Source organism: Myxocyprinus asiaticus, chromosome 17, assembly GCF_019703515.2.
Source record: "Myxocyprinus asiaticus isolate MX2 ecotype Aquarium Trade chromosome 17, UBuf_Myxa_2, whole genome shotgun sequence".
Lineage (NCBI taxonomy): Eukaryota > Metazoa > Chordata > Actinopteri > Cypriniformes > Catostomidae > Myxocyprinus > Myxocyprinus asiaticus.
The window spans coordinates 47,957,501-47,972,574 of record NC_059360.1 but is presented as its reverse complement, the minus strand read 5'-3'; the positions used below and the strand labels follow the sequence as shown (position 1 = coordinate 47,972,574).

Here is a 15,074-nt window from a genome sequence, read left to right as displayed (position 1 = left end):
TGAGACTGTAGTATACCCAACAGACTCGTGCAGCGCGTGCAAGCCATTCGCGCATCACAAGCCGGCAGCGCTTCACTTTCGGTTAATCGTGCGAGTAAACACACACGCTCTGCTTCGGTCATGCTGCGCGGATGACAGCCTACATTCAGTGTTTCATTTGTGTCTTTTTGCTTTCGGAACAACACGTGATGTAATAAGGAAAACACCACTATTAACCCTTGAGATTTCGCATACAGGTACACCCTCCTTAAACCATAATCACACTTAAAATTACATTAAACGATTAAAAGAGAAAACATAAACCCACATCGTGTGGTCTCAAAATATATATTAAACCTGGAAATAAAGTTTTAAGATTTTGCAGGTACGATTCGCCGAAAAGGGCTAAATAGTTGATCGGCTTGTGATGCATGAATGGCTCATCACATTTTAAGTGTTTAATCTCCCATTCAGCTGATGAAAACGCTGCGTCGACGCTGCATCAGCACAGCCATTGACCAGGAAAATAAAAAATGGCACTCCATGTCAAAAAGGTTATCGACCCCTGATCTAGTTTATAAATACCCATGATTTGATTAGCACAGTATTAGCCTGAAGCACAAATCTACGGGCCCTTTTCCAAAACCATCACTATGGGGCAAAATTAACCGAACAGTGCGGGGAAAGTTGAGTCACTGGTTTGTACTGAAACAAATTTGTTCTAATAACTAACTGTTCTGTTTTAATGTTTAAAATTAAAAGAGGGGTGATTTTTTTTTTTCGCCATAGATTTTAGTCCAGCTATAAGTTTGTATAAAAAATGTTTGAAGTTAACCCTTTAGCTCTGAAGGTGTTTTTAAAGATTTCCTGTTTCAGTGGCATACCCAAAATTAAAGGCTTATAACTCGACAAAAAAAAAACAAAAAAAAACAAGGAGGGTCAAGTGTTTGGTGTCATTATAAAGAAACGTTTTAATTTTTTTAATGATATAGATTATGATACATTATGAGACTCTCAGCCTAACAAACAATTGAAAAATCACAAAAACAAATTGAGCCAAAAATTCTTATTTGACATGATATATCTCTGTGTGTAAATAAGCTGGCTCTGAAAAATTTTTTTTGTTTTGTTCACAATCATGTCAACTGTATCTGAATTTTTTGTGTGTGTGTGTGTGTGTGTGTGTAGATACAACAAAGCAATCAAACGTAATAGCATTACAAAAATAATTTATCACAGTGTCCAAAAATGTCTCCCAACAAATAAAACATAATAATTGTACATAAAAACTAATTACACATGCAAACACAACAATGACTAAAGGTTTGCATAGCATGCAGACATGATTATAGTAATGAGATTTCACAGAATGAGTATCATTCTGTGTCATTTGAGTCATCATTGAGTCTGTGTCATGTATTTGGCGCCATCTCCTGGTGGTCATATGTAACATTGTGCTTCATATGGATTATCTAATGATCTATACATCTGATTATCTTGTGTGTGGACTCGTATGAAAGATAATCACCTCCTCTAAATAATGATATGTGATATTTTATGTTTGTGAAGTTATTGGCAAAAACGTGGCATATAAGCAACACCAACATAATTGTCAAAGACATATATTTAGCTATTATTCGCTATATTTTTGTCTGTGAGTAAAACAAATAGGCTGGTTGTATTCTACTCTTTGAGAGCTTTCTAACAACAAATGACAAATGACTATTTGATGAGTTTGATGTTTTTACCGATTGCAATAATATGTACTGTGTAATTCTTTTTACATTTAAAAAAAAATAAATAAATGATCAAATGAAACACTTCTGATTTGTTTGCAAATTTCAAAGCACTTGTTCAGTTTTGGTCATAATGTCTGCATGCATTGGAAAGTAGAGCTTCTTGTTGGTCAAGACTGTAGTTATTAATATTTTTACGATTGTTTTTTTTCTCGCGGGCCCATCCGAGCTTAAAGGGTTAAAAGTAGACTTAAAGAAGTGAGTTGTTTTTTTCTGTAGACTATTCTAAGTGACTGATCCAAATCAATCCATCATTTACAAGCAATAACAATCCTCAGTGTTAAAGGAAACAAGAGATTATAACAAATAACTAGATAACAGATTAGAAAAATAATCTGTGCAATTTTATTCAGTGTAAAACTGGAAACATTTAATTGGTCAACATACCCCCAGATGGCTCACCTTACCCACTGACCAGGAGCAACTTACCCCTAACCTGGGGCAAGTTGACCCAATGGATCACATTTCTTTTAATGGCCAGTTGTTTGTGGCTTATAATATTATATTATAATATCAAGTGACAACAAACACCTAGAAATCAAGGTAGCTCTATTTATTTTACCCCTGTATAATTTTTCCTTGTATAGGAGACAACATATGTAACAATCGTCTCATCTACCCCACTCTCCCCTAATCCATCTCTTTCTAAAGGGTCCATTAATATGGCAACAGGTGAGCTTAAGATGCATTTCAATCAATGCACATTAATTACAAAGCCTCCTAACATAAAGAGAATTTTTGTATGCTGGTTGCATGCAACAGTATTAAAAATGGATCCGCATGGCATCAACGCGTTCTGGCAGGTCTATGCAAAGTTGATTAAACAGTCCCTGAATGAAAAGCACACGTTACGGATATTCTGAGCTACTTAAGAGCGAAGTCGGACACTCCCCACTGATTTCCAAGAGGCGAACAGGAAAAAAACAATGATGAAAATCAGAACTTCATTTGAAAGGTGGTAAAATTACATGACAGAGAAAGAGAAAGGGAGACCATGAATGAGATGAAACTACTTTTCTTTTCATTTTCTGCAAATTATAATGTATAATGGACTAGAGCTGATGGCGGCCGAAATCAGGTTTGTGAACTGAAAGGGACAGGCACGTGACAAAGCCTCCAGCTGATATACTCCATAATTAACATCATTATGTGTGCGGGTGGAGAGTACGGGCTGCGGCTTTTGATCTAACGCAGGAAGGGCGATTCGAGTCTTTGATGCTAAAGCGGGCAGAGGAGACGCCCGCGCATACGGGCATATGTCACCCGCATGAGCAGAAACTGACTCATCTGATTAGAAACTTCTTTGTTTACAAACAACATCTCTGACCTCTTTTGTTTCTAATAGTTGTTCTTTAATCAGGAGTGATGCCTTTTCCAGTTTGACAATAATTGTAAGATTTTAAACATTCCATCAGATAAATAATGTGTTCAAGTACCAATAAATTGTATTGCTTCTCCTCAAAATTAATACACTTTAATATGTGGGGATTTAATTATGCTTTCAAAATGGTAACATGGTTGACAGTTTTACACATTAATTTGACATAAGTCTTGTGCTCAAGGTCGTGAAACTACAAGGTGCTTCTTAGAGAATTTAATGCAGATATTTCTACAAATATACATTTTTTAATTGCTAATTGTTTGCTATACACAAATGTCAACAGGGTTGACACATCTGACAAAAAAAAAACAAATATATCAAATTGATAAAAACAGGAGACAGGAGAAAAGGATGATGTCATTATGACACTTTAAAAAATATAACTGAACGGTTCTTTAGTTTAAAAATGGGAAACTATGATGGTAACAGGGATGATATATAACTTGGGGACAAAGTCTTTTTAATGATGGTTTAATGACATGATACACATATTTAAAAGTTATTCAAAAATAGATTAAAAAATGCAATTTCTACAAAACTCTACTACGATAAGCATGTTTTAACTTTTAAAGTGTATTTGATATTTTTTATGGGGATTAAAGGTGCAGTATGTAACAATTTTCATGTAATATTCGCCCTTTTGTTGCCGATGTGTAAACGGCTTGTAACGCAACTTAAAAAATGAGCCCTTCCCGGACATCCTAGGTTGCCTATTAAAGCCTGTAGACTGATTTTCATGCGAAGAGAGCGGGTCGGTTTTGCCGGGAAAATCCAAAGGATGTGACGTTCATGCGCGCTCCCGAGAGCCTTATACTGAATCCCGTCTGGCTAAGCGGGAACGTGATCGTGGTCGAGCGAAAACTAGAGTGAACATCGGCAGGGCATTTGATTCCTGGAGGGACCTTCGTTCAGTTTTGGCGATCAAAACCGACCCTGAATTGCCGTTCTTCTTATTGGACAGGTAATCTTACATAACTGCAAAGCATGTGAAATATAGTGCCATAAGTATAATTTTAGATAACTTGATCTTGCCTGCTAACGCTGACGAATCGCAAGCTACCTTGCTTCGTAACTTTCAAATAATTTCAACGATCTTCTCTTTATACTAAAAGTCAGGTATACAGGATAAATTTAAGCAAATACGCTGGTTTCTTGATCGTAGTACAACATATGACATACAAAACATACAATAGTGCAACAGTAAACTGTCTGGTATAGTTGGGTAGTATGTAGCTGTATCTGTGTGTCAGTATGCTATGTTAGCTGATAAGTAGTTTTAGTTTAGTCTCAAAGTTTATAGTAAAACAATCATAACTGTGTAATTTTAATTATGCTACCTCATCTGTCAGCATGATGCCGGTGGATCACGTTCAGTCTCTTTGTACGTTACGTCATTGTTTTGGTCGATGCTCGCTCGCATCCCTACGGAGTGTGTGCACGAGCGCGAGCACGAGCAACAGGTAGCTGCTGCAGTTCACTTAACGGCCACAGGTGTCACTAATAACAAGGGTTTCTGAATCTTACATACTGCACCTTTAAAGTAAAAAATGTCGAATTGATGAAACCGTCCAGAGACGGTAAAACAAAATAAAAGTCGTTTAACAAATTTAAAAGCTAAAAATAAATGTTGGATAAGTAGGTTGGAATTATATATATATATATATATATATATATATATATATATATATTTTTTTTTTTAGTTTTTTTTTTTTTAAAGAAATTAAAATAAAAGCAGAGGAACACTTTATAAAAAAAAAATAAAAAAAAAAAGTGAAATTTTTATGAAGAGACATTTTATTCAGATCAAACAGAGTAAGAAAACTTCTTGATACTCGTGACGCAAACTCATGATTTTTTTATTTTTATCTTTATAAATGATTAAGTTGTATATACTCATGTGTAATCAAGGTGCAAGGAAAGTATTAACAACATTTTTCTTGATGGTTACAACTTTTTACATTTTTAAAATGATTGAATCACTTTTTTTTATACAGACAATGCTATAAATGTTTTTCAAATATGTAAGCCAAAAAAGGCATCCTCATAACAAAAGAATATATATATATAAAATAAACGTACTAGATTTTTTGTTGATGCGTTTAGAAAAAAATAAAAATAAATCTACATTGATTCATAGTAAAGGTTGGCTCCCGCTATTCATTATTAAAGTAATTTCTTAAACATGTATATAAGGGACATTAATGAACTATTAAGCAACTAGTATAGAAGAGTGTTACCTTTAGTGGTTTGTGTGATCCACTTCGCTGGTTCTGACGAGGACAACAGAAGACAACATGAGAAACCATAGAATTCTGTAGTGTATATTTGGTTGGATGTGTTCACACACACACACATACACACACACACACACCAGATCGTCTCCGCTCCGTCAGGGCGCTTCCAGAGAAATCGTCACTGCGACAGGACGTGACTTTCTTCAGCCGGTCTGGACTGTAGCGGTACTTTACTGGGCCTGTACCAGGAGAGAACGAGAGAGAACACAATATATTAATATACTTTATACAACTACAAAAACATGTAACTTCACAGAGACACTGTGACTGAATGTCAATCTACAGTAGAGTCAATCTAACTTACACGTAGAGTCCATGTCCAAGATCGCATCTCTGGCCTGAAAATCATTAGCAGAGCAAATGTTTAAGTGTTTGTAATCACGGCATCACTGATTCAGTTATCAGACTCTTTACATACTTTCTGTGGTATAACAGCGTGATGATTCTCCAGAATGAGTCTCTTTATGTGATGAGCCCAGAGTTTCTTCTCCTCCAAAGTTCTGGCCTGAGAAAACAGCACAATTATTCAACCGAATACAACTTGTGTAAACACTAGAGCAGTTTGTGTGCAGTGAGTTCTTACACACCTGAACTGTGTGCGGTTGTTTCGGGTGTTTGTAATGAGTCACACTGAATCGAAGCGAGTCTTTGGCACTTTCTATCAGCATTAGTGCAGAACACTGAAGACAAAACAAAAAATGAGGTATTATTTTGGTGGTTTTGATGTGCCAAAATCTTTAGTTTTTCAATTGATTAGGTGGTGTATAATAATCAAACTGGTTACAGTGGCTTCAAACAAATTTAATCTGAACAGATTTTAGAGCTGGAAGTATCTGTTTTATAACCATACAGAACCGAAAACAGCATCTGTTTTTAAAACATGCGACTCGTCCTGATAGCTGGAATAGCCAATAAGAGACATGTCTAAATATCTGACCACGTCCAATCATATAAAAGAATCATATACCGAGATTTCAGTCTTGTAGACGTAATGTTCTCCTCTTTTTTTGGTGATGAGCAGCATCTTATCAAACAGGAAGAGTGTTCTTTCATTCTTGGCACGATGGACGTGGAACGTTCCCTCCAAAACCAGTTCACCAAATGTGGTCAAATCTGGACCCTTCCAGTTCAGAAGCAGAGACTGAATCTCCTGTAGTCAGAGAACATGCCATTATAAAGAACAGAATAGAAAATAATATTCTATACATACTAGAAAAGACTAGACTGGAAAATAATAAACAAGACTAACAAGAATAGACTATTCAATACTACACTATACATGCTATAATAGAATAGAATAGACAAATTAGAATACACTATACAATAAATAACATTCTAGAATAGAAATATTAGAATAGACTATACTATACATAACATCCTAGAATAGAAATATTAGAATAGACTATACTATACATAACATACTAGAATAGAATAGAAATATTAGAATAGACTACACTACATAACATACTAGAATAGAATAGAAATATTAGAATAGACTATACTTTACATAACATACTAGAATAGAATAGAAATATTAGAATAGACTACACTACATAACATACTAGAATAGAACAGAAATATTAGAATAGACTATACTTTACATAACATAATAGTATTGATTAGAATAAATTAGACAAACTAGAATAGACTATACTACACATACTTGAATAGAAATATTAGAATAGACTATACTATATATACAGGTGCATCTCAATAAATTAGAATGTCATGGAAAAGTTCATTTATTTCAGTAATTCAACTCAAATTGTGAAACTCGTGTATTAAATAAATTCAATGCACACAGACTGAAGTAGTTTAAGTCTTTGGTTCTTTTAATTGTGATGATTTTGGCTCACATTTAACAAAAACCCACCAATTCACTATCTCAAAAAATTAGAATATGGTGACATGCCAATCAGCTAATCAACTCAAAACACCGGCAAAGGATTCCTGAGCCTTCAAAATGGTCTCTCAGTTTGGTTCACTAGGCTACACAATCATGGGGAAGACTGCTGATCTGACAGTTGTCCAGAAGACAATCATTGACACCCTTCACAAGGAGGGTAAGCCACAAACATTCATTGCCAAAGAAGCTGGCTGTTCACAGAGTGCTGTATCCAAGCATGTTAACAGAAAGTTGAGTGGAAGGAAAAAGCGTGGAAGATAAAGATGCACAACCAACCGAGAGAACCGCAGCCTTATGATTGCAAAATCGATTCAAGAATTTGGGTGAACTTCACAAGGAATGGACTGAGGCTGGGGTCAAGGCATCAAGAGCCACCACACACAGACATGTCAAGGAATTTGGCTACAGTTGTCGTTTTCCTCTTGTTAAGCCACTCCTGAACCACAGACAACGTCAGAGGCGTCTTACCTGGGCTAAGGAGAAGAAGAACTGGACTGTTGCCCAGTGTTCCAAAGTCCTCTTTTCAGATGAGAGCAAGTTTTGTATTTCATTTGGAAACCAAGGTCCTAGAGTCTGGAGGAAGGGTGGAGAAGCTCATAGCCCAAGTTGCTTGAAGTCCAGTGTTAAGTTTCCACAGTCTGTGATGATTTGGGGTGCAATGTCATCTGCTGGTGTTGGTCCATTGTGTTTTTTGAAAACCAAAGTCACTGCACCCGTTTACCAAGAAATTTTGGAGCACTTCATGCTTCCTTCTGCTGACCAGCTTTTTAAAGATGCTGATTTCATTTTCCAGCAGGATTTGGCACCTGCCCACACTGCCAAAAGCACCAAAAGTTGGTTAAATGACCATGGTGTTGGTGTGCTTGACTGGCCAGCAAACTCACCAGACCTGAACCCCATAGAGAATCTATGGGGTATTGTCAAGAGGAAAATGAGAAACAAGAGACCAAAAAATTCAGATGAGCTGAAGGCCACTGTCAAAGAAACCTGGGCTTCCATACCACCTCAGCAGTGCCACAAACTGATCACCTCCTTGCCATGCCGAATTGAGGCAGTAATTAAAGCAAAAGGAGCCCCTACCAAGTATTGAGTACATATACAGTAAATGAACATACTTTCCAGAAGGCCAACAATTCACTAAAAATGTTTTTTTTATTGGTCTTATGATGTATTCTAATTTTTTGAGATAGTGAATTGGTGGGTTTTTGTTAAATGTGAGCAAAATCATCACAATTAAAAGAACCAAAGACTTAAACTACTCCAGTCTGTGTGCATTGAATTTATTTAATACACGAGTTTCACAATTTGAGTTGAACTACTGAAATAAATGAACTTTTCCACGACATTCTAATTTATTGAGATGCACCTGTATAACACTAGAATAGAAATATTAGAATAGACTATACTATATATAACACTAGAATAGAATAGAAATATTAGAATAGACTATGCTATACATAACATACTAGAATCTAATAGAATAAACTAGACAAACTAGAATAGACTATACTACACTATACATACTATATTAGAATATACTACACTATACATAACATACTAGAATAGAAATATTAGAATAGACTATACTATACATAACACTAGAATTGATTAGTATAAACTAGACAAACTAGAATAGACTATACATACTAGAATAAAATTGAATAGAATAGAAATATTAGAATAGACTACACTATACATAACACTAGAATAGAATAGAAATATTAGAATAGACTACACTATACATAACACTAGAATAGAATAGAAATATTAGAATAGACTACACTATACATAACACTAGAATAGAATAGAAATATTAGAATAGACTACACTATACATAACACTAAAATAGAATAGAAATATTAGAATAGACTACAATATACATAACATACTAGAATAGAAATATTAGAATAGACTACACTATACATAACACTAAAATAGAATAGAAATATTAGAATAGACTACACTATACATAACACTAAAATAGAATAGAAATATTAGAATAGACTATACTATACATAACAGTAAAATAGAATAGAAATATTAGAATAGACTACACTATACATAACATACTAGAATAGAAATATTAGAATAGACTACACTATACATAACACTAAAATAGAATAGAAATATTAGAATAGACTATACTATACATAACATACTAGAATAGAAGTATTAGAATATACTACACTATACATAACAGTAAAATAGAATAGAAATATTAGAATAGACTACACTATACATAACACTAAAATAGAATAGAAATATTAGAATAGACTACACTATACATAACAGTAAAATAGAATAGAAATATTAGAATAGACTACACTATACATAACACTAAAATAGAATAGAAATATTAGAATAGACTACACTATACATAACACTAAAATAGAATAGAAATATTAGAATAGACTACACTATACATAACATACTGGAATAGAATTATTAGAATAGACTACACTATACATAACACTAAAATAGAATAGAAATATTAGAATAGACTACACTATACATAACACTAAAATAGAATAGAAATATTAGAATAGACTACACTATACACAACATACTAGAATAGAATTATTAGAATAGACTACACTATACATAACAGTAAAATAGAATAGAAATATTAGAATAGACTACACTATACATAACACTAAAATAGAATAGAAATATTAGAATAGACTATACTATACATAACATACTAGAATAGAATTATTAGAATAGACTACACTATACATAACACTAAAATAGAATAGAAATATTAGAATAGACTACACTATACATAACACTAAAATAGAATAGAAATATTAGAATAGACTACACTATACATAACACTAAAATAGAATAGAAATATTAGAATAGACTATACTATACATAACATACTAGAATAGAAATATTAGAATAGACTACACTATACATAACAGTAAAATAGAATAGAAATATTAGAATAGACTACACTATACATAACACTAAAATAGAACAGAAATTTTAGAATAGACTACAATATACCTAACATACTAGAATTGATTAGAATAAACTAGACAAACTAGAATAGACAATACATACTAGAATAACATTGAATAGAATAGAAACATTAGAATATACTACACTATACATAACATACTAGAATAGAAATATTAGAATAGACTTCACTTTACATAACATATTAGAATCGAATAGAATAAACTAGACAAACTACAATAGACTATATTACACTATACATACTAGAATAGAATTTTCGATAGAATTGAATAATTCGATTCAATAGAATTGAATAGATATATTAGAATAGACTATACTATACATAACATACTAGAATAGAATTTTATAGAATTGAATAATTCGATTCAATAGAATTGAATAGAAATATTAGAATAGGCTATACTATACATAACATACTAGAATAGAATAGTAATATTACAATAGACTACACTATACATAACATACTAGAATAGAATAAACTAGACAAACTAGAATAGACTTTAGTACACTATACATACTCGAACAGACTATGCTATACTATATACACACACACTATAACAGAATGAAATAGCTTAAACATACTAAAATAAAATAGAATAGAAAATGAGACAAACTAGAATAGACTTTACTATACATTCTAGAATAGAGCAGAATAGAATAAACTAGACTGGACTAGACTACAGTAGACTAATAGAGCAGCTCATGATCAGGGCCAGCTGAATGTTGCCATTAATGCAAAGTTGTCATTAACTTAGTGATAGTTCATGACTAAGTCCTTCTGGTTACCAGTCCTGAACATTAACTACTACACCACAACACCCCTAAAGCCTCATAGTTACATTAATAAACAGATACTCCAGTGCTGAAGCAATCACTTCTTATTATAATGAACTAAAAGTGTATGATAATGTGTTAGCATGAAGCTCATTAACATTGCAAAATGTTACATTAACATTGTCATATTTCATCCGTTAAATAAGATGAAAGTATAATAACACCAGAAGTCATTAAAACGCTTGAAATAGAACAGTCCAATCATTTACTCCATTAGTAATAAATAAAGACTATAACGATCTATGTGCTGTAATATCTGGCAGTATTTGGAGAAAACTGTTGGAAAACAATCATTTTTGCAATTATGTCTGGTGATGCTAGTGGTCAAGAAATTACACACATCATCTCTAATCTTAAATCCTGATGTCATGAAGAAAATTAAACCAAGCAGGCTTCATGATTTGATTATTTCTATCTAAAGCAAAGAGGAATATTTAATTTTAGCATCTCTTTTAAAGGAATATTTGCCCATCTGTTGAACATGAAATGAGATATTTACATACAATGAAATCATACAGTATTCAGGGGCTGTCAAGTTCAAAAAGCACCATAAAAACCCCATAATAAAACAGGGTTCCCACTCTTTTCAAGGCACAAATTTCCAGGACATTTTATGCAGTGCAATAAATGTAATATTTAAGCAAAAACACATGCGTCCATTTAAATCGAGCTTTTATTTTGGCGTTTGTGTGTTTTTGATGGTAGTTTCTCATCTCCAGATAAGCAGTTTGCTCCATGGCCCACCACATAAAGCTGTGATTTAATTAAATAACTACATAGTCTGTATGTGCTGCACACTTCAAAGTGCTCTCTGTCATCTCACACACACAAGAGCGCGCATGATGATCGTGATGAGGTGTTTTTACTGTTTAAGCGGCCGTCTCTACACATTCATTTTGCAGCATGCATCACTTGCAGATTACTTATTTATTAAATTAAATCAGAGACTTTTTAAGTTGCATTATCACACTAGGAGATATCACAATTTTAATTTGATTACTTGTAAATTCAACATTAATTTTCACCCAAATAGGTCATTTCATGACATTCCGCATTTTATTACTGATAATGTCATTTATATGACTAGATGACCGTGTTTTCCGCATACTACATGTTGTAAACGCAGTATAATCTGACTCTGATCGATTCATTATTGAAAATTAATTCACATCCTGAGGTATCAAGGCCGAATCACTACGCTAACAACCCAGTGTGAATTAATAAAAATAAAAAAAATCAGTGGTCCGACTGTCATCATTGTCTGAAGTTTATATCTCACAGTAATGCAAACACATGAGGGGCGAAAAAGGTGAGACAATCATTGATCCACAGACATGTTTTCCAGGGTTATTTTTTTTTTGAAGAATGAGCTAAAAACACCAAATTAATCTATTTTAATGATTCAAGTACAGAAAATTATCTGCACAATTGTGCAGAATCAGCTGCAAAAATAAAGGGTACTTTGTTGTGGCTTGCTTCTGTTTCATAAATTTGTTCAGTTTCATTAATTGATTAGTCTAGTGACCACTTCTGGAGATGCCACTAGGTGGCGACAAATGAGCGTCTTACGTGCAATGAGTGAGTCATTGAATTATTTTGAGATGTTCACAAATGAAATCTACCATGAGACTTTATAGTATATCTAATCAATGACAATGATTAGATCTCATTCTCCCTCGTGTTCATTTAGTGCAAAACTGTAGGGAAACATGTCTTTTTTATTTTTAAATATATTTTTATTTAATGCCTTTAAAATATTGAATCTACTTGGCTACAGTGGCTGTTTGCTTGAAATGATGGTTCCTCTGATGAACAAGGTAGACTCACATGCCGATGCTGAAGCGAATGAACAACATGCCTGTAAAGGGGTTCAGTGGAAAGGAGGCGGCGAGAACCGGCTTAATAATATAAATAATAACTTAATAAACAATTTAAACGAAACACACAACCAAAAACACAGCACAGCAGCCTGCAATTCTCTCTCTCTCGAACTGTCGTCCCAGGCCGCATTTAACCCTCACGCGCCCCATCAGACTGATTGGGGACCGGGTGGGTCTCGTTCCAGCCCGGCCCCGCCCTCCTCGGCTCTACAATGCCCCTCTCATTCAGTCGGTCGGGACATGTACCAGGTCATTTAGTTTATTTATGAATGAGAAGTTTTACAATTGTCGCTTCTCACTGTGCACGCGCCGCTGTGGCCAAGCACGCGATTGGCCGTAGCTGCAACCAATCAAGTGATCTGCCTCGGTTGGACCGCGATTGCCAAGCACACAATTGCCCGCTGTTGTAATCAATCACGAAGGTGTAAGAGCCCTTTACCATTGATGTTGTTTCACAATGCGCAGCCACCGGCAGTTTGTGTATTTGACTCCTATTCCGAGTCCCGATCGCTACCATGTTTTTATACAGTACATGTAACAGAAACCTCGCTAGCAACACAGTCAAACCATTTTATTATACTGAAATATTTTCCAGGGCAAATAATTATGTTCCAGGACATTTAGGTATTTTTCTAATTTTTCATGACTTTTCCATGACTGGAAAACTGCATTGCAAAATTCCAGGTTTTTCATGACACCCTGTAAAAGTAGTGACCCACATGCTACATTCCAAGTCTTCTGAAAACAAATGATAGCTTTATGTGAGAAACGGATCCACATTTAAGTCGTTATTAATTGAAAATCTTCTCCGCAATAGCAGTTACATCTGTATTTCTGCTTATTCAAGACTGTTCCAAGGAAGAAGGAAAGGCATGCAGGTTTGGGACAACATGAGGGTGAGTAAAGGCTAGAATTTTCATTTTTTGGGTGAACTATCCCTTTATATTTTAACACATTACCAGAGCCAATTAAATTTGTTCCCTAAATGTTCACACATCAAATATCTTACGGGGACTGCTCAAGGTCAAAATGTCAATAACGACTCGCTCCATGTCAAATCAAATCAGCAACCATCCACTTACCAGCTCTGAGACTTAATCACTTCACCACACCATCCAAAATAAATAAATACATTTAGGGGTTAGTGTTAGGATAGCCTAACTGTAACCTAACCGTAACCTAACTCTACCATCAAAACAGACCTGTAGTCTCACTGCATGTTCGTGTTTTCTCTTCATGTCATTGATGTACCAGGCGACTCCTGTCATGGTGTCTATGGCCTCTATCAACACATCATAGCCCTCCTGCTCAGGGTCAAAGTGTTTGGCAATTTCCTGTAAGAAGAGCAAAACACAAATACAGAAAGAGAGAGTGGTAACCAGCATAGCTAACTGATGTTTAATACCTGTAGGATTACTAAAGCTGTTATTAACCTTAAAGGGATAGTTCACCCAAAAATGTAAATTCAGTCATTGTTTACTCACCCCTGTGTTGTTATAACACTATATGACTTTCTTTCTTTTTCTTAACACAAAGGGAGAAATTGTGAAAAATGTTGAGCTCAGTGATGCCATACAATGGCAGTTTATGGTGACCACCTCTTCAAGCTCCAAAAGAACACAAAAGTATAATTCAGAAGTCTAATAAATTATTCTATGAGACTCATGATTGTTATGAAAGCATACGATAAGATTTGGTGAGAAACAAACTGAAATCTAATGTATTATTTAGTGTAAATGTTCACTGACCGTTGATCTCCTGTGTGTGTCCATGATAGGACACGAGAGCAACAGTTCACACAGACCCCTCGCGACATTGGGGCGTTCAAGAGAAAACTTGCTTTGTTTATCTAAAAACAGCTAAAGTGACAACAGAACACAACACAGCTGCACAAAACAGAGAACAGAACTTACTAAACATGTCTGAAGAGTTTGTAGTTGAAGAACTGATGCATTTCTATGCCCAGCCTTATTTTTTTGGAACAGTATTCGGAAATCAAACAGAAACATAGAGGAGGCTACA

At 34.4% G+C, this 15,074-nt stretch overlaps 1 protein-coding gene across 1 annotated transcript in view; it reads right to left on the bottom strand.

Moving 5' to 3' along the window:
- Positions 1-15,074, bottom strand: part of LOC127455000 (pleckstrin homology domain-containing family G member 3) — a 75,865-nt gene that overhangs the window by 15,139 nt on the left and 45,652 nt on the right. The window contains exons 9-15 of the mRNA XM_051722516.1: positions 14,255-14,386; positions 6,418-6,600; positions 6,038-6,130; positions 5,869-5,955; positions 5,755-5,788; positions 5,528-5,629; positions 5,394-5,426 (exon numbers count right to left, since the gene is read on the bottom strand). Of these exons, the coding sequence (XP_051578476.1) occupies positions 5,394-5,426; positions 5,528-5,629; positions 5,755-5,788; positions 5,869-5,955; positions 6,038-6,130; positions 6,418-6,600; positions 14,255-14,386 (664 nt within the window). The remainder of the gene's footprint in view (positions 1-5,393; positions 5,427-5,527; positions 5,630-5,754; positions 5,789-5,868; positions 5,956-6,037; positions 6,131-6,417; positions 6,601-14,254; positions 14,387-15,074) is intronic.